At 39.2% G+C, this 26,896-nt stretch overlaps 1 protein-coding gene across 2 annotated transcripts in view; it reads left to right on the top strand.

Moving 5' to 3' along the window:
* The window catches only part of LIMS1 (LIM zinc finger domain containing 1), a 206,610-nt gene that overhangs the window by 28,090 nt on the left and 151,624 nt on the right, over positions 1 to 26,896 (top strand). For both annotated transcript variants that reach the window (XM_036755121.1, XM_036755120.1), the window contains exon 2: positions 6,454 to 6,564. In XM_036755121.1, coding sequence (XP_036611016.1) covers positions 6,454 to 6,564 — 111 coding nt within the window. The remainder of the gene's footprint in view (positions 1 to 6,453; positions 6,565 to 26,896) is intronic.

Below are 26,896 nucleotides of genomic sequence, written 5' to 3'. Positions count from 1 at the left end.
AGCCTTTTGTTTTCGAGTGTGGGTGATTCGTGTTTTTTCACCAGTACTAAAACATAGATGAACGTGCAGTCAGAGACTAGTTTTTCTTTTCAAAATGGGCTTGAAAATGTAAGATTTTAAAGGGCCAGGTGCTGACTCCAAAGGGAGTCACAAATAACACTTAGGGCTTTTTGCATTTCTGATATTTTTTGTTAACCCGCTGCAGGAAATGAGAGCATTCCTATGGCCAGCCATGCTTTTGCCAGACCTTTGCATAGCATAAAACATCTGGAGGTGTTTGTCTCTGTGACGTACTTACCGAGTTTCAAGGTAGAATACCGGAAATGAGTGTTTTTCATGTTGTAAAAGATGTCAGAATTGGTTTAGCTTATATTTTCCTTAGATTTTTAATCTTTTATAAATATGTATATATGCGCACACATGTATGTGTATGCTTTTCAATTAATGAGCATTTACTTTCTTCTTAGTTTCGTGATATTTGAAATGATCATTTTGAATGTTGTAAGATACTTGAGAACTAATTTTGCTTACTTTTCTTAGTGGTCCTTTTGACTTGGGTGAGGTACTTACCCTTTGGAGGGGAACATAACTGGGGAAGATATAAAATGCAAAATAGCAGTTTAATGACAATAAATATAGTTTGTTCTAGGAAAAACTGAAAAGCATTTAGTAACTTCTCTATTTCACAGAAGCCTCATTTCTTTTAAAAGGGTTGTTTTGGGATCCTGACATTAGTACTTAAAAGAATTTCTTTTAAAGCTTTGTGACCCTTTTACTTCTTTACCCCTCACCCCCAGCCCCTACCCCTCACCCCCAGGTCATGTTATTGTAGCAGTGATAGGTCGTAGGAGCTACAAAAAGGGAATCATGGGAAAAACAGGAATGGAAAGCTAATTTAAAATTAGTTTTCTAATGATCATTTGGGATTAATCAGCTCCTGAGGGAGCATCTTGAAAGCTGGTAAGTGAGTGGTAGGTGGAGATAAGGTGAATTGTTGAGAGGAAAGCTAAAATATGAAGCTGAATTTTGTGAATAACTTTTGATAAGAGAATAAATATTTCAGAGGGGCTGCTGCTTTCGAATTCTAGCATGTAGTTCAAGTTAGCTCTTGGTGAACACATTTATTGTGAAACACATTGACTTTAGCACATAGATGTGTGGTTTTCCTGTGTCCTGTTCTTTGTTTCTTTAGTACTATGGGCCATGAAGCATTATGTGGGCAGAAGTGGGTAGAGTCACATTTCAGTAGGATTTAGCTGGACAGATGAGATTGGAAGTGGCGGTACTTTTGTGCGTTATTGCTGAAATCCTTCGAAGTATTTCTTAGTTTGTTTTTTTTCCATTTTACTATAGCAGAAAACCTCGGGTTTTGGTTTTTGATTTGGCTGGAAAACAAGATATTTCGGGCAAGTGAAACTTTTCATTTTATTTTAAGCATTTTATTTTCTTGACAGCCTTTCTAAAAAACCCACTCTGCTACTTTAACAGAGTGGAGTCAACAGAATTTGACCTTTTCTTTGTAATTCAGTCATCATTTTTATAGCAAACTAGTGCACTGGGCTCTAATATACCCTGCCTTTAAAGAGCTTGAAGAGGTATCTTACTCTCTGCTTTTGCTTAATTCCTCTTAAATTGCTAATTGTCCTAGTTGGTGCCAATCTTGTCTCCTCCATGGTTGCTGTCACTTTCACTATCTTGCATTCCTCCAATAGTAGCTTCCATGTTTCTCTGGCCTCTGGGGTCAATGGAATCTCAATTTAATTCAATAACCAGTGCTAGCTCATGAGAGCATTACTTTCCTTGGATTTTCATTGTTGGCTTGAGCTTGGAGGCTGTCATAGAATTCATAGACCTTCTGAGCTGGAAGCAGGCTTAGAGGTCATTTCCCTATCTACCCACACCCCAGCTTCTTTACACCTGAAGAAACCAAAGACGAGATAGATTAAATGACTTGCTCAAGGCCACACAGCTAATAAGCCGTGGAATTGAAATGTGAAATCATCCCTTCTGAAGTTTGGTAGGGGGAAGGGTTTGGAGGGGTAAGATAATGAGTTAGTTCAGTTTTGGACATGTTGAGTTTAAGATATTTAGGGGATATAAAATTTGAGATGCCAAAATCTTCCTAATCATGCTGATTCACAGATTAGGACTACTGCTCCTAATTGTCTGGCTTATTTTGTAATAAAAAAAAAAAAGATTATCCCTAAGGGAATTGGAAAAAAGCCTCCTAACTGGTCTCATTACAAGAATCTCCCACTCCGATCCACAGAGCTGCTAAAGTAATTTTCCTAGTTCTCAATAAATTCTGTTTGGCCTTTAAAACCCTTCACAGCCTGGCCCCAGCCTATATTTCTAAGCTCATTAACCATTATTCTCTTTTACACACACTAAAGTGTAGCCAAACAGGCCTGTTTTGTGACCTTCATTAGGTTCTACAATGCGTGTGTGTGTGTGTGTGTGTGTGTGTGTGTGTGTGTGTGTTTGTTTGTTTTACATATGCGTGTATATGCTACATAAACAAAAGTTCTTTAGGGTCCTCAGTAAATTTTAAGAGTGTAAAGGAGTCATAAGAACAAAAAGTTTGAGAACCACTGATTCTAGTTTAACCCTTTTATTTTGCAGATGAGGGAACTGAAGCCCAGAGAAGTTAAGTTGTTTGCCCAAGGTCATGCAGGAAGTGAATGATAGTGGTTTCTGTAATTATTTTATTTTCTTTTGGACTGGACCTGTGATTTTATTGGGGTAGGAAGCTCCCAGTGAAGAACTCCCTCTACCAATGTAGATCAGCATCTTTTCTGCAACTTAATCTTAGGTTTTGCCTCAGGCAGCAGGAGGAAAATTGACCTGCCCAGGGTCACCTGGTCAATATGTGTCAGAGGGCCAAACTTGAATTTAGCCTTTTCTGACTCCAAGGTCTATTCGACTAGACCAGATTGCCTCTGATGGATTTTTATATCAAACCGTTATGAGAATAAAATCTTAACCTCGTCTAACCTATTTTCCTAACATTTTTAACGTCACAGGGCTATAGATTTAGACTTGGAAGGAACCTCAGATGTCATTTAATTCAACCCTTTCATTTTATAGCTGAGGAAAATGAGACCCAAAATGGTGAACTTTCCTAAGTGTCACGCCAGTAATATGTAGCAGAGCCAAGATTCACACCCAAGTTTTCTGACTCCAAATTCAATGTTCTTTCCATTTTGTGAGTGATACATTATTAAATAAGTGCAACTGTGTTTTCGTTATTTTCTCTATGTCTTACTACTCGTTAATCTCTCATTAAAGGGATAAACTGATGAGTGATAGGGATTTTAGCTTTGGGGATTAGTTTTCCAGCCCATTACTTACATCCTCATTTAAGGTTCTATTTTGTCAGTCGGAATTCCTTTATGTAATGATGTGTTTACACTTTTCAGTTCTCATGTTATCCAGTTCTCTGATTATATCATTAGCTTTGTCTTTTGTTCAGTGCATTTTTCTGTCATACCCTTCATTCCTCCTCAGTCTAATCCATTTGCTCCTAGATTTCCATCATTTCTTGTAACATGCGCTGCAGCGTTACTTTGGTGACATGGTTTATTTATTTTGCAAAAAATAAAATGTTAGTGATCTTTTGCTCTTACATTGCCTAAAATTCCCTTATATCACACTCCCTTCATCCTCCCAGAGAGTGATCTTATTTAACAAAGAATTTAAAAAAAAAAAGAGGAAAAACTATCAGCAAAACTTATAATATATAGAAAAAAATTTTAACAGTATATGCAATGTTCCACACCCATGGACATTCCCTAAAGGTTTGGAAAGAGGTGTCTTCTTTGTGGCCCTTCTTGTTGAACAATCTTGCAACATTTATTTTTTGATTGTTTTGTGTTTTTTTCAGTTGACGTTGCTGTCATCATGTATACTGTTTTCCCAGCTTGGCTTCCTTCACTTTTCATTAATACATGTAATTTTTTCCAGTGTTCTATATTTATCATATTTGTCATTCTTCTTACAGCATAGTACTATTCCATTATATTCATATACCACAATTTATTTAGCCATTGCCCAATCAATAGGCAACTACTTTATTTCCAGTTCTTTGCCACCACAATAAGTATTGCTATAAATATTTTGATGTGTATGGAGCCCTTTTTATCAATGATACCCTTGGGGTATGTGCCCCAAGATCTAATATACCCATCCTCAGTCTCTCCTTCGATCTTCAGTCTAGCACTTCTCATAGACTGCTGGACATTTTAGACTGGAAAGATGCTGTGTCAACATCTCAGACTCAACATTCCTAAAGCCGACTTTGTCTTCTTACCCCCACTCCAACCTCACCTTTCTTCCAGTATTCCCTATTTCTGTCAGAGACACCACCATTCTTTCTGATCTCCCAGTTTGTGACTTTGGTGTTATTTTTGGTTCCTCCTTCTCAACTCTCCCAATCTGTAGACATCCAATAATTTGCCAAATCTGTTTCTACCTCCAAAACATCTCTTTCATCCCATCACTTCTTTCAGCCAAGTCATCCTTACTTCTTGCCTAGAATCATTATAATACAATAACTCTCACTTGGCTTACAACAACCCCGTCAGGGAGTTCAAGTATGATTGTGTCCATTGTAGAGATGAAGAATCTGGGGCTCAGAGAAGTCAAGTGACTTGCCCAAAGTCACACCCATAATAAGACTGAGTCTGGACTCAAACCCAAGGATTTCTGACTCCAGGACCAATTAAAAAAAGGTGCCTCTTACCTACCCCATAGGCTTCTTGTGAAAGACCAGATTAAATACATGAGATTGAGAAAATGCTATACAAATGTTTAATTGTGATGAACTCACAAAGATAGTGCTTGATATGAGGAGTAGAGTGTTGGAACTTCAGCAAATGGAATGCATGAGGGTAGTTTCCCTCCCACCCTCCATACCACCCTCTTAGGAAGACTACAACATTTGAAGAAATCCTGAAATGAATTAATTTTTATTTATTTTAAATAGGAAACATTCCTTAATTTCTACAGTTGTTAGATTTTTATTGAAGGTGAATACCATCTTTAAAAAAAATCATTATTCCCCTTTTCCCTTCTTAATCTATGGCATTTATTTATCTGCTCTATAGACTAGGAGACTACAAACGGGTTAGCTGGAAACCACAAGCCTGAAGAGGATTAAACTCATTAGCAAGTCACTGGAACGTTGGTTTAATATTTCCTCTGTTATCTTGAATTGTGCTTTAGCCTCATTTGTTTATTACTCTCCTAGCCCAAAATGGGCTATCAGTTTATATACACACACACCTGGAGTAGTTAGCTACCTGACCAGGTTGTTAACAACCTGTATCTCCAATCTAAAATGAGCCTGTGTGAAAGTCATTGTGCTTAAGGAAGACCAGGTCACTTGCAGCGTAGGGAAAGCCAAAGGTAGGTTACTTGGAGAGAGGGATAAATTTCAGGTGTTCTGATTTGGCAGAAGAAAAAATTAAGTGAAATGAGGCCCTCCCCTTCTTTTTGCTCTATCCTTTCTCCTTTTCTCTCCCCTACTAGTGTTAAGATCTTCACCCCCTGTCAAAATTTCTTTTGTCTACCTTCCTCCCACCTTCTCTCTCTCTCTCTCTCTCTCTCTCTCTCTCCACCTCCAAAATTTTTTTGACTCATCTTTTTTTTAACTAGTCTTGACCTACTGGTCCTAAGGATGTGATGTTTGCTAGTAATTCCTACATTTTTCAGAATTTGTTGTTGTGCCCTCTATGGAGGGGTGAGGGGTGGCGTATTTACTTTAAAAGCCTTATCTCTACTTTGAAAAGATTTCCCACCACCATCCCAAAATGTTGAGAATAATTACCAGCACTTTGGGATTCCTGATATGAATGTGGCTGGTTCACTTTTAGGCCGAAGGGCAGGAACTCTTCTTTGGCCTAGTATAATACCCTACTTCCTGACCACCTTATTTGGACAGCTGGGGTCTAGGAATATAGAGTCCTTTCTGAGAGGAATAAGTAAGAACTCAATACCTGTAGTACTCTCTTACTGCTAGATGAGTTTTCCTGATTCCTAACTCAACTACTAATTCCTTAGGTTTGTGCAGAGGAAGGCATTTTGATGTGATGGTACATAGTAGAGGACAATAGATTGAGGTTTCCCCTCTCCTCAGCATACAGGGTGAGTTTGCTTTTAATCGATTACAACCTGACATTTAACCTAACCTTGTAAGTAAGTACAGGTCTATCTCACCTAGTCTGTTGGTTCCATTTAAAAAAAAAAGACTAAGTGAAACATTTTGGTGGGGAGGGTGATCTCAGACTCTTTTCTGCCCAGAGGAAAAAATAAATGGAAAGTGCTGAGACCTAGTGTGAAAGGAGGAGGGCAAAGTATTGAAACTGCTTAAAGTGGGTGCCTAAAGGTTCAGAAGCAATGCACCACAGACTGGAGAAGTTGAACAGTTAATTTACGCTGACCTTAAACTTGCAGAAATTCCCCTGTGGCAGAGGGAGGCAGCGGAAAACAGCACCTGGGCCTGAGGAGTGAAGAACCAACTCAAACTGGGCACCTGGGCTGGACTCCGGGCACTCCCGATGTAAGGTAGGAATTGCCTATGATGCATTATCTATGTTATTGTAAATCGTTGTTGGCTGCTGTGTTTCACAGGGTATGTGAGTAAAGAAAACCATTCCAGCCTGTGTGTTATTTTGTTGTTATTATTGTTGGGCCCCATTCTTCCACTTAGGTTACGGTGGTCATTAAAGAATGAAATTGCATTCTTTTGTAAGTTATAACTACCCCAGAGCTAATGTTTGAGGCTACTTTTTGGGGGCCCAGTCCTTTGCCTGAAAACCTCACCAATTCATCAACTGAACTATGCTTAGCTAGTAGGTTTATCTTTTCTCTTTATACAAAGTGTTAGTTTCTTGAACCATGGATTCGTAGATTTACACCTAGAATGAAAGATCTTTTAATTAAAGATCTTTTCCCTCCTCATTTTGGTTCAAAGAAGGGAGATGACTTGGTGGTGATAAGTAGCAGAGTTATTTTGCATTGATTCCCAAATGGCCATTTGCCATACGTCTTTACCCACACATCTCTAATACCCTGCTCAGCACACTGAAGGTAGCGATCTTTAGATGTTCATGCTATCACTTTAAAGGATAAAGGTTCAGGTATGAAGCTAATGTCATGGGCTCATTTTGTCGCTGTTCACCTTGACAGAAGGGGCTTAAAAGCTGATTGACATAACGTCCTAGAACATATACATCACAATATTTTTACTGTGGGAAAGAAACAGCAACCAGGCAAAGAACAGAAGTTTACTTTTATCAGTGAAACACACGAAAGGTTGTATCATCTTGTGGAAAGATCCCTAGGCTCCAAGTGAGGAGACGTGTGTTCAAACCAGTCTGTGGTCTTTGCTCATCAGTAAAACAATCTACCTCACAGAGTTAGTTAGTATGAGGAAGTGGCTTTGTAAACCTTAAGTGCTATATATAAAGGTAAGAGTTACAGTAACAGTGTAGTGCACATTTCCCCTTCTGCATTGTCATTACTCATTACAGGCAAATTGCTATCTGTTTTCCTTTTCTCTGAGATGAAAAATATACTCAGTTCCCATTCTCACTCGTCGCTAGCATAGGACTAGGTTTCAGAAGGACTGGTTTCTCATTCTTCCTCTGCACAGCTCTATGACCATGGGCAGGTTATTGTATGGCCTCTATAAAATGAAAGTGTTGGATTATGTGATCTTGGGCCTTTCTAGCTGCTAAAATAATTTATCACAGATACAAGGATTAATGAATGAATCTAGAATTTTAACTACTTTGAGAAAGTTACTTCATAAAAATATAGTAATGTAGTTATCAGGAACATTGGTATTAACAGAACGATTTTTAGTGAGTGTAATGCTGACTGAACTGATATCCAGGATTCAATTTGGGTTTCTCTATTTTGCTTATGAAAAGTTGAGTCTAAGCATGCAGATATGGAGAAGGGGAAATTTTTGCTTCACCTTTTTTTAATCAGTTGTTTAAAATGTTCTGAATGAATTTAAATTTATAACACAGTAACCGTTTATATTTCACTTGTAAATTTGGTTGACATTCTGCATAATATTTTATTTTTAGATATATAAGTTTACATGTAATTATAGTAATTCTGGCCATCAAAATTTACTTTCCTTTGGAGAGGAGAAGGAGAAGGAGAGGGAGAGTGAGAGGGAGAGGAGGAGCTGAGTTACCCAACTAACTGGGTCCCCATTCAGGCAGCTCGGTGTACTCATAGGTGGTGTTTGTCCTTCATTTTCGAAGAGGACTGTGACATCACGGAGATGATGACATGATTTGCGGTTGATTTTGATTTGAGTGAGGGAGGGCTGTGCAAGGTCACCAGCCTCACTTTCTCTTCCAGAGCCATCTGGGTCCAGTGACCTGATAATTATCAGGATGACTAGAGATAACCCAGGATATCATGGGAGACCCAGGCCCTTGTAGGCTCAGGCCTTTTCATGTACTCACGTAGAGTGAAGTAATGCCCATTCCGCGAATAGGTCTCTTTAAGAAGTGAGTCAAGGGATAGCCCCCCTAATTAGAAAAAAAGGAAAAAAATCAAGCTGGGAGGGGAGGACCCTGAGGGTTACTATTCCAGTAATAAATGCATTTATTTGATACATAACCCAGACCCTTATTGTTTATTATCTTTGGCTACCTGGAAGAATGGTGTATAGCATAACATGGATTCCAAGAGTGTTTACAGAAAGGATGTATTTTCAGTGCAGTGTGGCAGAGTGAATCCGAATTTTTGTTGTAAAATATAATTTTTTAGTGTTTTGATTCTGTGGTTATTACCTTGAAAATTTTTCCCACTCACCCTCATTTTTGGGCTAAGTAATTTGTTGCATTTTGTACAGAAAGGAGTCATTCTGGATTCTTTTATAACCTCTAAGCGTATCAATAATCAAAGGTGACTCCTTGCTACCTGATTTCCGTGAAAGATTGTTAGCTATACTATACATCAAGGGACAGTTTTTAATTGGGTCCATAATTTAGACTTACACCTCCATCCAATGCTGATCTTCAACTAAACCCACAGAATCAGGAGAGAAGGGTGGAATCTGTATCCTGTCCCACTTCCCCTGTCATGCCACCTTATCCTATGTACCCAAATTCAATTACTATAAAGTCATAGAGATGTAATGAGGGAATACATGTATTCAAGGAGGGAAAGGAGGTAACTTTAAATGAATCAAGGGAGCCTATTGTTCTTGACTGAAAAGGAAAGGAGTTCACATAATAGAAAAAACCCTTGTAGTAGGCATCATGTCCAGGAATGGGGCTTAGATTCCAAATGGAGTTTTCTGATATTTATTTAGTCAGAATTTGCAGACTTTTGGATGTCAGTTTACTTTGCAAGGGAATGTACAATGCTGTGAGAGACAGAGACTAAGACTAACTGCCCTGCTATTTTCCTTGGTGACTCAGGTAAAGCAAGAGACATTGATTTCATGCCTAGGTTGTGTGAGGACTTGACTAACTTCTTGCATAATGGTTTTGGTGTCTTTGATGCTGCTTACAGTGTTTCAGGAACTTTAATCAGTCTAATGTGTTTTGGTGCCTTTGCTGTACAAAGTGTTCTATTTTCAATTGACTAAAGTTATAGAGGGCTCAGAAGTTTCTGGGTAAATCTCCATTTTCCATCAGTTCCCATGATGACTACCCCCAAGACTCCTACCCCTTCTTTCTCAGCTTCCTTTTGTGTAATATTTTCCCTCATTAGAATGGAAGCTCCTTTCCGGGCAAGGACTATCTTCTTCTTAGCTGTATCCCCAGCGGTTAGCGCGATGTCTGGCACATATTAGGTGCTTGATAAATGTTGATCAAATTGAATGGATCCTCTCAAATTACCATCAATCATATCATTGATCAGAATTCCTCAGCCTTTTAAATTTTTTGTCTTCACAGTATTGGTATTATATAAATTATTTTGTGGTTCTGCTTCCTTCACTCCACATGAGCTCTTACAGGTATTCCCAGGATTCTCTGAAAGTCTCTATCATTTCTTATTGAAGAATAGTATTCTGTCATAGTCATATTCTATAACTTGTATAGCCATACCCCAGTTGAGTACCCCCTCAATTTTCAATTCTTTGCCATCACAAAAAGAGCTGCTATAAATATTTTTGTCTTTTTCTTCTAGTAATTATTATGTTCAGTCATTTCAGTCATATCCAACTCTTCATGACCCCATTTGAGGTTTTCTTGGCAGAGATACTGGAGAGGTTTGCATTTTCTTCTCCAGCGCATTTTACAGATGAGGAAACTGAGGCAAACAGAGTGAAGTGACTTGCCCAGGGTCACACAGCCAGTAAGTGTGTGAGGCCAGATTCGAATTCGGGAAGATGAGTCTTCCTGACTCTAGGTCCTGCACTCTATCCACCGTGCCACCCAGCTGCCCCTAGTAGTTACCATGGCTGCTTACTAAAAGTACTTTCAAGTCCCAGACCTTTTTTTACTCCTTTGACGTGGTATCAGAGTTTTACAGTTTGCTATTCTGAATCATTCAACATGCTAAATGTCTTCAGCCATCTGTGTAATTTGATGATTTTATATAGAATAAGAAAAAGGAGACACTTAAGTTTCCTAACCTTGCTTACCTCCAAGACTAATGAAAAATAAGCAATCTGTGTTTTTTAGGGAGGTTCCTTTTGGAACAGTGAAGGAGACTAAAAATCACCAAAGGCAGGGATTAGCTATCAAAGGTAAACAAGAGAAGAGAATTAGTATGAGATAATTCTCACTATTATAGACATTTCTTGCTCTTCACTACTAGTCCTGCCAGGGACGGCACTCCTTCTTCTCCTGGGGACTTGCACTATTCCAAACCCTGGCTCTGCTCGTTGTTTCATAAATTCTTGTAGGATGAAGAATTTTTTTGTTCTCTTCTTGGAGTTCAGTGTTCTTCTAAAGAGAGCTTTCAGTTTTTTTGTCTCCATTTCTGCTTCATGGTTACTGACTAAAGTGAGTTACTATTGTTAACCTTTATATAAATGAAGGGAGAAAGAGAGTTGTCGTTTGTGGCTTACAGTTGGCAGGATGAACCAGTGATCTCAGTAATAGAGGCTTTGCAGGGTTTACAAATCCAGAGGAAAAGAAACATGGAAAATTACTTTGAGCATCACAGAAATTGTAGAACTCTAGAGCTCGGAAGAGACTGTAGCGTTTGCCTCCATCCCCCTCATTAGACATGATGATTTCCATAATTTTCAGTGTGCATTCAAGAAGGAAGATTCATTTTCATAGACTTCTATTATTGCAAACTGACAAGAACCAGGAAATTCCAGATTATCTCTGCACTGGCCACTTGCTGCAGTGAGAGGACAATACCGTTTCTGCTTGGTCAGTAGTCTGTAACCCCCCTTCTCCCAAAAAATTTTGGCCAAAACTAGACTAAAACTAAAGAACTCACCCAGCCCAGCCCAGGGCTTTCTTGGTGAATGAGTTCCCTTAGAAGGCTGTACCCCGGAGATCTGTCTGGCTCCATGTGCTCCTTCTGTCTCTGAGATCAGTTCTGGGCCAACTCCTTTAGGGCTGAGATCACTTTTGGATCATCCGGGAATGGGATTCAGGCTCCAGCCCTATTTGTTGGGGGGGGGGAGGAGGTGGCTAGTAGCAGAGAGTTGGTGGCAGTGATATATTGACAGTGCAGTATCTAATGCTGTAATTTTTGTATCTAAGTATAAAGGCTGTTAGCAGCTAGATGGCATGGTAGGTAGAGCTCTGGTCCTGGAATCTGGAAGACTCATTTTCCTGAATTCAAATTTGACCTCAGAAACTTGTTAACTGTATGACCCTGGGCAAATCACTTAACTCTATTTGTCTCAGTTTTCTCATCTGTAAAATGAGCTGGAGAAGGAAATGCAAACCACTCTAGTATCTCTGCCAAGAAAACTCCAAATGGGGTCATGAAGAGTCAAACCCAACTGAATGATAAAATAAAAGCTTTTATCTGGGCCAGGGGTTAAGGGGTCTCTAACTTTTGTGTCAAAGCATTTTAACATCCGTTGTGTCATTTGACCTTCACAACAAACCTGAAGGGGTTAGGGATTATTTTTATTTACATATTCACATATTTACAGATGAGCAGACTGGGGAAGTGGGCAAATACCTTAAGATTAAATTCAATTAAATAATCATTTATTGTTTTTAAAAATAAATTTATTTTTTATTTTTAGTTTACAACACTCCGTTCCACAAAGTTTTGGGGTTCCAAATTTTCTCTCCCCCCCAAGATGGCATGTAATCCAATGTAGGTTCTACATATACTTTCACATTGAACTTATTTACATGATAGTTCAGTTGTAAAGAATAAGAATTATAACCTATAAATAATCATTTATTAAGCACCTACAACTTTCCAGCCACTGTGCTAGGTGAAGGGGATACAGAGGCAAAAAAAAAAAACAAAAACATCCCTGCTCTCAAGGAGCTTGTATTCAACTAGGAGGAAACATTATATACAAAGATTAGCATTTATAACATATATTCAAAATAATTTCAACTAGAAGGAGAAAGCATTGGCTGCTGGGGGGGTCTGGAAGGTCTTTATGCAGGAGGTTTTGCTTAATTTGAGTCTTGGAAGGAGCTAGGGATTCGGAGAAGGAAGGAGAGAGAGCGTTCCAAGCAGGGTGCACAGCTTGTGAAAAGGTGTGAAATGGAGATGGAATGTTCCCAACAAGTAATAGCGAGAAAGCCAATTGGACTAGAATGTAAAGTACCTAAGTGGGGATACTTTGAAGTCACTTTGGAAAGAGAAGTTGGAGCCAGTTTGTGTAAGTCTTCAGATGCCAGAAGTTTGAATTTTATCCTAGAGACAGTAGGGAGCCATAGGCCCTTCTTGAGGGAGGGGAGCAAGTGACATGGGCAGACCTTGCTATAGGAATATCAGTGTGGCGTCTGTGTCAGGGAGGGTTTGGAGATAAGTCCAGAGTGGCATATCACCAAAGTGTACCAAATTGTTCTGGTTCATTTATAAATTTTTAGTCTTCCAGCTTTTAAGGAATTGTGTGTTAGAGATGGTGCTGTTATGGAACCTTGTAATCAATCAACCAACATTTATTAAGCGCCTACTGTGTGCCAGGTACTTATGAGTTATATATTACTGTTGTAGATATGGCAGAAAATATCACAGACCTATTCACCCCTTGTAGTTTACTTCCTGCCAGTTTACAGAAGCATTTGAAGGAATATCCTCTTCTCACTTTATCTTTAAAGAAGGGTATTTCACATCCTCTTTACTGTAAGCCTGCAGCCCCACTTGGGGCCTTGGGGTAAGGTTGCTAACACATCTTTCTGTTTTCTACTTACTCTTGTGTGGAGCACTGGCTAATTATTATACCCAAGGAAACATTCTTGGAGGAAAAAAAAGTCTCCTTTTTTCTTCAGGAGACAGAAACGATCCATTACTATCTGTAGCCAGGAATGATAAAGTGCTGGCTGACTTTGTGCCATGACATAATGGTTTCCCATTAGGACTAGAGTACATTGGTTATTTATCAACATTGATTATTCCTCCCAAGTGTTTTGTCTATAGGGCTCACCTTCTGAATATCTCTAAATAACAAGCACTACCTGGAGAGCATATTAACTCCATTTCTAGGCCCCTTAGAGGTAGGAGGCATATTCACAGGTGAGGCATTCAAAGCCCTTTATGAACTAGCTCCATCCTGTCTTTCTAGTCTTCTTACATGTTATTCCCCAACACCGTGCTCTTTGATTCAGTGACACCGGCCTCTTGGCTGTTCCACATACAAGATACTCCATCTCTTGGCTCTGAGCATTTTCTCTGATCATCCCCTATTCCTGAAATGCTTTTCCTCCTCCTCCCTGATACTGACCTCCCTGGCTTCCTTTAAGTCTCAACATAAAATCCCACCTTCTACAGGAAGCCTTCCCTAATCCCTCTTGATTTTAGTGATGAGGTCAGGGAACCATCTGTTTTTAGGGGTGCTCCAGACCCCAAAATACCAATACACCGGGTCCTGCTCGAATGAATTCGACTCAAGCCTTCTCTGCCAAAGAAAAACAAAATTTATTAGATTTCTCATAATGGGTCATAATGGGTAGTCTTAAGAAATCTCACCATTTGTGATGCTCGTTTTCACAAGCAGGCCAGATTGAATCTGAGTGCCTTCCTAAAGGGTAGGTGGAGATCATATACAGAATGATTGTGGGAGGGATCTAGGGTGGTCCTGGGGTGATGGGAGGAGGGTTTAGGGAGGGTCTTGAGGAGGAGTCTAAGGAGAAGCTTGATAGGACTGGGGTGAGGTCAGACTGCAAGAGCCCAGAGAATGGGATTAAGGGTGGGAAGTAGCTGAAGGCTACGTGGAGATAACAGACCATGTAGAGCTAGGCTAGTTTAAGGGTAACAGATTTGGGCATTGACACTTTGATGGGATCAAAGGTGGGAAGTAGCCAGACAATGGAGAGCTAGGCTGGATTAAGGGTAACCTAGAGATTTGGGCCTAGCCATAATGGAAGGCTTATGGCCTCAGGCAAACGCCTCATCAAGTGGGAAGATTCTAGGAGAGTTCAAGGGGACTCCCACAATCTAAACCCCATCACCAGTGTCTTCCCTCTTTTACTTATTTTCTATTTATCCGGTATGTAGCTTGCTTTGTCTATATTTGTTTGCATGTTGTCTCCCACATTAAATTATAAACTCTTTCACAGCAGGGGCTATCTTTTTTGCCTCTTTTTGTATCCCTAGTGCTTAGAACAGTGCCTGGCACATAGTAGGCTTTTAGTAAATGTTTACTGATTGATTGATTATCCCAGGGCAACAAAACATTAAGCAACTAACTTGTGTGATGGTAGGTACATGACCACAGCCTGCCCAGCCTATGTGCCTCATTTGGTAGGCTGCCAGTGGGACAGATCTAAGAGCACTGAACTTGGAGTCACAGAATCAGGGTTCAAATCCATGGCCCATCTCTTTATGATCTCTATGTTGTTTAGTCGTCCCAGTCATGTCTGACTCTTCATGACCCCATTTGGGGTTTTCTTGACAAAGATACTTGAGTGGTTTGCCATTTCCTTCTCCAGCTTATTTTACAGATGAGGAAACTGAGGCAAACAGGGTTAAGTGACTTGCCCAGGGTCACACAGCTAGTAAATGCCTGATGCTAGATTTGCACTCAAGTCTTCTGACTCCAGGCCAGTGCTCTATCCATTGCACCACCTGGCTGCCCATTACCTCTATGACAAGGGGGAAAGTCACTGCCTCTCTATGCCTTAGTTTCCTGCTGTGTAAAATGAGGGGGTTAGACCAGACTAAAGTCTCCTTCATTTTGAGATCTGTGGTCTCAAGTAAGGGACTCATTATATACACAGGAGACGTACAGTGATGTGTGCTGAAACTCTTGCATTCCTTTTCTTTTTCGAATGTGTAAGTGGCCCTGAATTCATTTATCTAAAGTGATCTCCAGTGGTGATTTTTAAAAACCTTTTATATGACTTGAATTCGTGATGTGGGAGTGTTTGAGTTTTATCTTAGAGGTAGTAGAGAGCCATTGGAGCTTCTTGAGCAGGGAAGTGATGTGGTCAGATCCTGTGCTCTAGCAAAATTATTTTTTATACGTGCAAGGAGGATAATTTAAGGGAGGGAGGAGGCAGTGATAGTCCAGGTAAGACATGATGAGGGCCTTAATTTAGAATAAAGTCCATGTAAGGGGAGAAGAGGAGAAAGATGTAAAATATGTTACGGAGGTAAGATGGGTAAGACTTGGCAGCAGATGAGACATGGAACAATAAGGGAGAGTCAAGAGTCAAAACTGATTCTTGAGGTTGTGAACTCAGGTGACAAGAATCATCATGATGCCCTTAAGAGAAATAAAGAAGTTTGGGGGAGAGAGGTAGATTCGGGCTGGGAATGAAGGGAGGGAGGATAACAAATTTTCTGGTTTAGTTGAGCTTCAAATGCCTGAGGAACATCCAGGTAGAGATGTGTAACAGGCCATTGGTGATTGCAGACTGGAATTTAGGGGGAAAGATTAGGACTGGATCTATAGATTTGGAAGACATTTTGTGTAGAGATGAACTTTGAACCCAAAGGAACTGATAAAAACCACGGAGAGAGAAGGGTATAGACAGAGAAGAGAAATTCTGTTGGATGGAAAAGGTCATCAGTAAAATTGGAGAAGGCATTTATAGTTATGGTAAGTACAGAAGCCAGATTACAGGGGGGTTGAGAAGTGTGAGTAGGAGGTGAAGTAGAGACCAGGAGTTTGTCTGTGAATGGGAGGAGAAATATATAAATATAAATATATATGTAATATAATAATATAATATAATATCTCATGTCACGTGTTCTCTCCTCACCTCCACCTCTTACAAATCCTTCTTTTTCTTCAACGCTCAGCCTAAACACCACCTTCTATATAAAGCTTTTCCTGATTCCTTTCTGCTTACCCCCTAGCTGTCAGTGCCTTTCCCCCCAAAATTACCTTGTATTTATTTTGTATATATATACTTCAGTGTCCTGGTCACAGGCTGGTTTTGTGACTTGGAAGAAATCACAACCTCCCTGTTCTCTTGACAGTTTTCTAAGGCTTTAAGTTCTAGAGGAGGTATCAAGGGAATTACCCCATCTGTGAGTTCTGCAAACCAGTGAACGCATAGGGCCAGTCCCCCATTCCTATATTTTTAATACACTATATTTACATATGTGCTTATTTCAGCAATTAGAATGTAAACTTCTTAAGGGTAGGGACTGCCTCGTTTTTGTTTTTGTATCTCCAGCACAGATAATAGTATCTGGCACACAGTAGATGCTTAATAAGTGCTTGTTGGTTGATCTTATAGAAGTGGCAGGATCGAAGAAAGTTTTGAAAGAATTGTTACTTATTTTTTAATCATATTTTATTTTTTTCTAATTGAATTGTTATTTAAGAGGCAAAATAGGATAGCGCTGTTACCTCTGAAGAACGAAGGCCTAATAAATTTTTTTTTAGGAAAATGTTTTCATTGCATATATTTGAAAAACAAGAGGGCCTGCTTTGGGGAGGGATGTACTATTAAATATACTTGGTTTATCAGTTATATAAAAACGGTCTTTATACCACCCATGGAAAAGCAATCAGTCATTGTAGGAATTCTTGTTTGATTTTCTCAGAAAAATAAGATGAACAGAGGTCTTTTCTTTCCTGGAGAATAGTGGAGTCCTCTGAATCTTGCCTTTAGAAAAGATGCTCTTTACTACAGATGTGTAACCTATATCAAATTGCTTGCCTTCTCAATGAGGGGAGTGGGGAGGAAGGGAGAGAATTTGGAACTCAAAATTTTAAAAACAAATGTTGAAAATTGTTTTTACATGTAATTGAGGAAATAGAAAATACAAAATAAATATTTTTAAAAAAATTTTTTTAAGGAAAAGATGCACTTTTTTTAAAAAAAGTCAATCACAAAAAGCAAACTATAAATACCTTTACCACTTTACCTTTTACTTGTCTTGGAAAGATCAAATGTCTTTTGTGTCTTGAGAGAAAAGACTTCTTGTGATTAAGTTTGTAAGTAGTAAAATATCACTGGTAAAATAAATTTTACAGAGACCTTTACAACAACTCAGATTTTTAAAATTTGTTCTTTGTTGACATTAAAAAAATTTTTTTCTACTTAGTTTTGATTGTGCAGAAAGGAGGAAGGCTTATTTTATTTTTATCCTCTCAATACTGCAAGCACTAGATATCTAATTATTTGAGTATTTAGAAGATATGTCTAGATTTAGAGGTTCTTAACATTTTTTTGTGTCTGTCATATACATATTTTGGTAGTCTGGACCCATTTTGCTGAACAGTGTTTTTAAATGAGGGATTAAAATACATGGGATTACAAAGGAAATCAATTATGTCAAAATATAGTTATTGAAACGTATCTTCCAAAGTTTGTGACCCCCAAGTTAAGAACCCTTGGTCTAGGGTAAACGGTCATTCCATGTGAAACACTTGTTATTTTTTGCATTTAGTTCAGTATTTGCTTTGCCCTATTTAGGGAACTATGAGAATAGTCATAATGTGTCTTGACACCCTCAGATGTTATTTTCAGCCTATGGCATGTAGAGCTCAGTTACAAAACATGAGAATGGACATCATGTGGATTGTTGTTTGGAATCTGCCAGAAATACTGAGGTGTTTGGGAATGACATCTAAAATGTCTTTTGGTAATTCAGATGAAGTATTTGATGGATTTTTAAAAGAGCTTAGTGATTTTTTTTCATCCAAGTTGATTTCTAATCACTTATGTGAGATTTTATCATTGCTTTAACTTTCCATTTGTTATATTAAAGCAGCGTGTGTTTTGTGCCCATTTGGGTCCTAAGGCCGGCCCCGTTATCAGTTCTGAATAGGCACTGTTAGAGTTTTGATACGTTCATCTCATTTAACTTGAAGGAATTTTGTCTGGTACATCCATAAAACCCTAATGGCCTCTAGTCCCCTGAGTGGAAAATTTCATATTAATAACAACTCATGTTTTTCTCATTCTTTAAATTTTACAAAGACCTTCTCAACAACTCCATGAGATAGAGGAAGGCCAGATAGCATGTCTTTTTTATAGACAGAAACTGAAGCTGAGGGAATTTTTTTTTTAACTTTGCCCAAAGTTACTTAGTTGTTAGAGGGACCCTGAATTGTAAGTTTTAAATTTTTTATTGGCCCCTCTTTTTCTGTTTGAATTTTTGTTGTGTCATTTTTTTTTTTTAGTCAACAACCTTGGGAAGTAGGTCTTGTTATTATCCCCATTTTTATAGATGGGGAAACAGAGGTTAAGTAATGTGCCTAGGGTCACACAGCTAGTAAGGTGTTTGATGTAGGATTTGACCAAGGTCCAGCCCTCTATCCATGGCATCATGTGGCTGCCGTGATGACTTTTATCAGTCTTTTCCTTTTGGTTATTATAGCCATTATAGTTGTGATTTTCTTGGTTCTGCTTACTTTGTTGTGCATGAGTTCACACAAGTCGTCCCAGATTTACCTCTGTTATTCCCATTTGTTAGTGCTTAGGATGCAGTAACATTCTGAAATATTCATTTACCACAATTTTCAGGGTTTTCTCTCCATTGTACCACACTGTCTTCACAGAAAGCACAGGATTGGATACCGTAATCTGTTAACCTATGGAGAAACTACCAGCTTCCATGTTACCCACTCAGCATTCCAGGGGAGTTGATTGAAATTTAAATGATAAAAATGTATTGAATAGGGACAGCCAAGTGGCATAGTGAATAGAGTACTGGCCCTGGAGTCAAGAGGACCTGAGTTCAAATCTGGCCTTAGACACTTAACACTTAATTAGCTGTGTGACCTTAGGCAAGTCGCTTAACCCCAGTTGCCCTGCCTTCCCCCCTCCACCCCCCAAAATGTATTGTAATAGCTTGACAACAGAGCTATCAGGAGAATGGACCCTTGAGGTTCTCCCCCACTTCTTCCCTTCTTCTGCCTTTCCAAGTGCCTTGGATGGTGCTATTGTGTTAAGCAAGTCACTTCAGCCCTTTTGGGATTCATTGTCCTCATCTTAAAATGAAGGAGGTTGATGGCATCAATAAAATACGTTAAAATTTAAATAAAATGAAGTACTAGACTAAATGACCTCTAAGGGTTCTACTAACTCTAAAGCTAGGCTCCTGTGAACACTGGAGCTATTGTAATATGTCTGGGATAATAACTAACTGGCTCTGGTCCCATCTGAGCAATAGAGAACAGGGAAGAGTTCATGAGCAGAGTGAGAGACTAGGTGGGACCTGCTTCTCGAAGAGTAAGGAGAGGAGGTAGACCAGCAGTCCAACTTCAGTCCAGCAGGAACTGGAAAGAGAAGTTATTTCTAAGCAGTCATTTATTTTGTGTGTGTGTGTGTGTGTGTGTGCGCGCGCGCGTAAAGGCTCGTTGATTAATTAGCTTTCAGGATTGCTCAACAGGGCATAATCTCTTGGGGGTGTGGCTTCCAATTTTGAATCTTAAAAGTCATCAGTAGGCCCTCTCCCCCTTTTGATTAATTATTTCCAAGATTTCTACTTAAGCCATTCCATTCACCTAGTGGTTTATAGGCTATTAGAAGGGACTCCTTGGTGAAAAATCAGCTTTTCTTCCTCAACTTTCTCATCGGTTCTTTTTTCTTTGCTTACATCTTACTTTCTCTTGCTTTAGAGTTATTTGGGTAATATGGTGCATAGGACCTGGGTTCAAATTCCACCTCTGATGCCTATTACCTGTGTGACTTGAGGTAAGTTCCCAGTTAAATGAGTGGACCTGACATGGTGGTCTCTGATCTCCTTTCCAGCCCTACATTTATGAGGTATGAGTCTTGTCCCTTTATCATGTGCCAGTTCCTTGGAGGTATTGTCTGTGCCACTGTATATCCTTATAAAGTAAGCCCCTTACATATAGTAGACACTTAATAGCTATTTAATGAACGTACAGTTAATTGAAGTATTGGGTATTAGTTGAAAGATTAGTTCTCAGTAAGTAAATAGGTTTTGTGTAGTGAGGACACTTCTATAACCGAGTAACCCTGTCTTAGACTAATGATTATTGTTATCTCCTTAAGCATCTATACTGTGCATTTAACAGTAACCCTATTTAAAGAATTTTACTGTTCAGTTCTTGTGCATGTCCAGAGAAGGCAAGAATTAGTTTTAATTTAATTTTTATTTATTAATTTATTTGCTACACTATACTAATACTATTTTATATATATTGTACTCTAACCAGACAAGATGTAGTATGATTTTAGCTGTAAAGCTTGATAGCTATACTGTGCTGCCTGCCCACCAGACCTAAGGGAAATTGTAAACAATTTGTGGGCTTATGTTGGAGGTGGTCTACAGAATGCCAAAACCATTGGTTGACCTAGTTTAAAGAAATAGAATCAGTCATTAGGCATTTGGCATTGTGTAGCCAGTAACAAATCATGCAAAGACCAGTTAATTACACTTTTCACTTCTCCAACAACTCTTATTTGTTTTGTAAAGTAGCAGTTTTTGTTACTTTCTAGCATACATTGAATTTCTACCATGTAAATTTAAATTCCTATCTCCCTTCTGCAGTCTGAAGGATTAGGGGATGTACAGTATATTGTGTTTATTTTTTTTAAAACCTCTTGGTATAAATCCTGTGATGTTAATTAAGGTCGATATTCAAAGTAACATTTGGTTAAATGTCTAGAACTTTATCCAATTAGAGATAGCCTCAGCCCTCCCACAGCCTGGATATAATTTGCTTAGAATATTTATTTTTCTCAAGCACTTGGGAGAGATCACCACAATAAAAATATGATCTCAGTAAGCTACACTATATTTTGATCATTTGTGGTTACCTGTTGGAATTGGTGTCCAGTAAATGCTGCACTGAAATCCCATGATTATGAATGAAGCATTATCTGTGAGGCCTCACTGGGAACTTTAGGGAAATAATTGATGTATTTTGATAGTTGATTTGTTAGATTGCATGATGGAAATGGAATAAGCAACTAGTAATTTAAGAGAATGTTTGTTTCTGTGTCCCCAGCACCTAACACAGTACTTTTCATGTAGCATTTACTTAAATGCTTGTTTATTGGTTCATTTTTCTTCCACCCAAATTTTGAGGGAAAGGATGTTCTCCCCGCCCCCCCACCCAGTCTGGTTGCTCAGTGATGATTAGGGATAATAGCTGAGATTTGGAGAAGACCCTGCTTTGATTTAAAGAAAGCTTCTTTAAAACTCAGGGGGCAAATTCTTCCATAAGGGTTGTTGGGATAGATGGAATTTTATTTTGTTAGACTGAGATCTGTAGAGCTAAAAAAGGAATTGGTGTTGTTTAAAAAAAAGTGAGGAGTGATTGTTCTAGTAAAGAAATAAGGATGGGTTGGTAACTTAGAATAAAGTGGAAGAGGGAGCCAGGCAAGTTGCATGTCAGCATCCCAAACGACTGCTTTTATCCCTTTCCCCACCATAGAAGTACCGGGTTGAAAACCGTAAATGTACCTAACCTTGAAGGTTTATGGAGATGCAGGATCTCAGGTCATGAAATTATAACTGTCAAGCTGGTAATCTCGCCTAGCTGCCCCGGGCCCCCTTCTCTTTTAGAGATGAGGAAGCTAAGATCCAGAGAACATGACTGGCCCAACATCATGCAGGCAGGAGGTGGCAGAACAAGCTCCCAAGATCATACACAGATTTAGAACTGAAAGGAAGTTTAAACAAAGACACTGAGGGACAGAGAGAGACTATGGAACTTGTCCAGGGTCATATAGAGTATTGTGAGCCAGGCCTGACTCTGTCCAGTCCCCTGGTAGTTTAAGTGGGATACTGGAATGAAATGAAATACTCAGAGATCATTCAACACTTAACAAAAGGAGATTTACTTAGCTATAGCCCAGGGAAGATATTCAATAGCAGTATTCATTGAGGATACCTTAAGTTGATTTGGCTGAGTGAAACTCCCTGGTCTATAGAAAGCTATTGGAGCGCCTTGTGGCTGTTTGCGCTAAAAGGATCAGGGATTGATACCAATGGCTAGAGCCTTTAGTTTCCTGAGCCAGTTAAGTTTTAAATTGTAAGGTAGCTTGGAGTTTAGAGTATTATTCCTAGTATACAGCTGGTTGATGCTGTGCGTAGAGATCCGGTGAGCAGAGGTCTGGGCCTGGAGTCAGGAAGACCCGAGTTCAAATTCAGCCTCCAGACACTTACTAGCTGTGCGACCCTGGGCAAGTCACTTATCCTTGTTTGCCTCAGTTTCCTCTTCTGTAAAATGGGTTAGAGAAAGAAATGGCAAACTGCTCCACTATCTTTGTTAAGAAAATCCCAAATGAGGTTAAGAAGGTTCAGACAAGAGTGAAGCGACTGAACAGCCATATGTATCGGATAAGTAGCATAGCTGCTATTTGAGCCCAGCTTCTCTCACCGTGCCATGAATTGGAGGGAATCCAGAGGTTATCTAGGTCAAGCCATAGCTCAGTCAGGAGTCCTTCCTCTGCTATTTCTGAAAAATGGTAACTAGGTAGCACAGCAGATGGAGTGATGGAGTTGGGAAGAGCTGAGTTTGAATGTCTCCTCAGGTATTTACTAGCTGTGTGGTCCTGCTTCCTCAGCTGTAAAATAGAAGTCAGTAATAGCATCTACCTCACCAGGTTGTACGATGATCAAATGAGATAAACACATACAGAGTATTTGCAAACCACAGTGTTATATAAGAATGATACTTTATTACTCATACATTGAAGAACCCCAAATCAGGTTGTTAATTTCAGGATCGATGCTGGTTTTCTTGAAACAATATTGCTCTTACTGTAAACAACATTCTCTTGCTTCTGCTCCTTTTGCTCTTCATTATTTCATGCAAGTCTCTCCATGTTTTTCTAAGATCACTGAGGTCATCATTTCTTATAGCAATAATTCATATACCACCACTTGTTCAGCCATCCCCCAAGTGAAGGGCATCCCCGCAGGTACTGAGTAGTTTTTAGGAATTGTGCTCTAGACTGGGTCCCTAGGGTTGCTCAGATTATGTATCCTCTGGGCTCGTCCCTCTCTGGACCTAATTATCATGCTATTGCTGAAGTAAAGAGTAAAATATTTACAAGCGAATAAGCCTTTCCAACCCAAATATATGCCAGCATGGCCTACTTTTCACTCTAGACTGTTCTTTTCTGCATTCTACCCTGTGTGAAGTAATGACTGGGCAGACCACCAAAGCAGCAGGCACCTCAGGTTGCATCCAGCAGGAACAAAGGTGTCGTATGAAATATGGCTGAGGCATAAGTGAGTAACAGTCTTGAAAATGATGGGCCCTTTTGTGTAGAGTTTGTTGAGTCAACTTCCATTTCTGTTATGAAAACAACAGGAAGAAATTAGATTAAACTTCAGCATGAAGGATTCAAGTTTGTATCAAAGAAAAACAACCTTGTTCTGAAAGGATAATTTAATATTAGAAAGCTTATGGAAGGATACTATAAAATCTTTAGATGCTTTTTAATAGAAGACAGATTTATTTAAAAAAAAAAAGAGGACGGATTCCTACCTGTTGGAAGTATTCATGTGTAAACTCATTTGAAGGAGTGGGCATTGACTGGGTGATTTTTCAAAGACTCATTAATCCCTGAGATTTTATGGAAGCCATAAATTAGAAGCCTTTTTTGTTCTCAGTCCTGTTTGATAGCTGACATTTATGATAAATACATTATGTATTACTTGACTCTTTTGAGTAGTCTGCTTCTTTCTGCTGTTTTTCTTACTATAATTATTTTCTCCTATCTGTTCTTGCCTTGAAAATAGGGGTCCAATAAATGCAGAATTGAATTCCAAGAGTTATGAATCATAGATTATTTATGAAGTTCCACTGAGATTTGGGAGAGGAGAGGAAATTGAAGTCATTGACATATTTTAATAGTGTTTTTGTTAAATTATGGGACAGAAATGGAAGACGTAATAAATAATTCTGCCGTGTGAGTACAAAAATTATACAGAAATATCCTCCCAGACCTAGAGGAAGTTGGTATATATTTTGTATGAAACCATTTGTGTATTGTTAATATAGCACAGTCAATTTATTAGATACCTACTATGTGCCAGAGATTGTGCTATGTACAAGGGATACAATGTTAGGTGCGACACTGCCTTAGCCCCATTGTTGTTTGTTGTTGTTGTTGTTGTTGTAGGAGCAGCTGGTAGTACAGTGGATGGAGCATGGGGCCTGGAGTCAGGAAGATCTGAGTTCAAAGGTGGCTTCAGATACTTACTAGCTGTGTGACCCTGAGCAAGTCACTTAATCCCTACTTGTCTCAGTTCCTCATCGCAAAATGGAGGCACACTGGAGAAGGAAATGGTAAATCACTCCGGCATCTTTGCTAAGAAAACCCCGTGGACAAAAATCCATGGGCTCAGGTAGAGTCAGATCCAGCTGAATGACTGAACAAAAACAACATGTCAGAGATTGTGCTGTGTACAAGCGTTACAAAGTCAGAAATGAAACTCTTAAGGAACCTATTTTCAAATTGTAAAATTTTGTCTGTACCAAGACTAGCTCTCTGGAATGCTTAGGCTTCAAAAATTTCCCTGGCACAAAACCAAAAATCCTCCGAACAGTCTTTTCCCTTCTTTTACAACTTTCTCCTTCCCTTTTACAACTCCCCTGAGCAATTCCTAACTCTCCCTTAAAAAAAAGACACAAAGCAAAATTCCCTTTATCAGCAAAGAAATGGCTTTTAAGCGCTGGGCTACAAAATATACGTAGAGAAAACTCAAAGATTACCCTTATTATTTGTCATTTAAAGTACTTTAAACTCTGGCTCCAGTTTATCTTTTCATCCTGATGACCTGGTACTCCTCCCCACACCCTGCAAACTGTAGCTGCCCCACCTGAAATGTCCTGCCTCCGAGCTTATGCCTGGGCTTTCCCCCAGGCCTGGAATGCTTTCCCTCCTCACTGCCAGTTCTTGGAATGTAGAGCTCCCCTCCTGAAGGGGCTTAGCTGAAGTACAACTTTCTTCAAGAGACCCTTGAGGATTTCTCTATTTCGTTTATTTTTGTCCAGTTGTTCTGACTCTTTGTAACACCAAATAATAGATTCAGGGCTGGAAGAGATCTTAACAGTCCAGTTATTCTCAAAGTGTTTTCCCAAGGACCCTTTCAGGAGTTCCTTAGGTGAAAACTATTTTCATAATAATCCCCAAACATTTAAATTTCTCATATGGTAAATAGCAACAAATATAATCTACCATAAACAAAAGCTTTTTGAGGGATTCTCAGTTTTTAAGAGTATAAAGGGATACTGAAAACAAAAATTTGAGAACTGTTGATCTAATAATAATTTGCCATTGTTGTTCAGTCGTGTCCAACTCTTCTTGACACCTCTTGGGGTTTTCTTGGCAAAGATACTGGAGCGGTTTGTCATTTCCTTCTCCAGCTCATTTTACAGATGAGGAAACTGAGGCAAACAGGGTTAAGTGACTTGCTCAGGGTCACAGAGCTAGGAATAGCTGCCCCAAAGCAATTAAAGAAGCCCCACAGAGGATCAAACTCGGGACCTCTGGTTTACAAGTGCTATGACCACTGAGCTACGAGCCACCTATGTTCTGTTGAATTATTTTCCAGTCATGTCTGACTCTTCATGGCCCCATTTGGGGTTTTCTTGGCAAAGATACTGTATACTGTTTTGCCATTTCCTTCTCCAGCTCATTTTACAGATGAGGAAACTGAGGCAAACAGGGTTAAGTGACTTGCTCAGGGTCACACAGATAGTAGGTGTTTGAGGCCAGAATTGAATTCAGGAAGATGAGCCTTCCTGACTTTAGTCCCAGTATGTCCTCGACACCACCTAGCTGTCCTGAAGCCACCTATAGGTAATATTTAAGCATCACTCTTGCTGTGTGCCAGGCTATATGCTACTGTGCTAAGCATTTTATAATTATTATTTTATTTTGAACCTCCCAACAACCCTGGGAGGTAGGTGCTGTCATTCCCATTTTACAAATAAGGAAACTGAGGCAAACAGGTTCAATGACTTGCCCAAAGTCACAGGTAGGATTTAAACTCCGATCTTCATGACTCCAGGCTCAGTGTTCTATCCTCTTCAAGCTAACCTCTAGTACAAACTACTCATTTTGCAGATAAGGAAGTCAAAGTCCAGAGAGATTACGATTACTTGTCCAAAGTCTCATGGGAAGTAATGATAAAACAGACTTGAACCCCAGTCTTCTGATTACAAAGTCAATGTTCTTTCCATTGAACCACCCTGCATTCTTTATTAGTTTTCAATAATAAAAGTTTTTCTGTGCCATTCTATTTAAAGAAATAATACTTCTCAAAATTTCCCAAAATGTTCTGCTTATATCTCACTCTTCTTGTAAAAACCCCATGAGGTATATAAGAGAGAAGGGATTTTATAAGAATTTCCGTTTTAGCC

The sequence above is a fragment of the Trichosurus vulpecula genome, chromosome 4, assembly GCF_011100635.1.
Source record: "Trichosurus vulpecula isolate mTriVul1 chromosome 4, mTriVul1.pri, whole genome shotgun sequence".
In the NCBI taxonomy this organism is placed as follows: Eukaryota; Metazoa; Chordata; class Mammalia; order Diprotodontia; family Phalangeridae; genus Trichosurus; species Trichosurus vulpecula.
The sequence above is the reverse complement of the archived record's forward strand: the minus strand, read 5'-3'. Positions and strand labels throughout refer to the sequence as shown.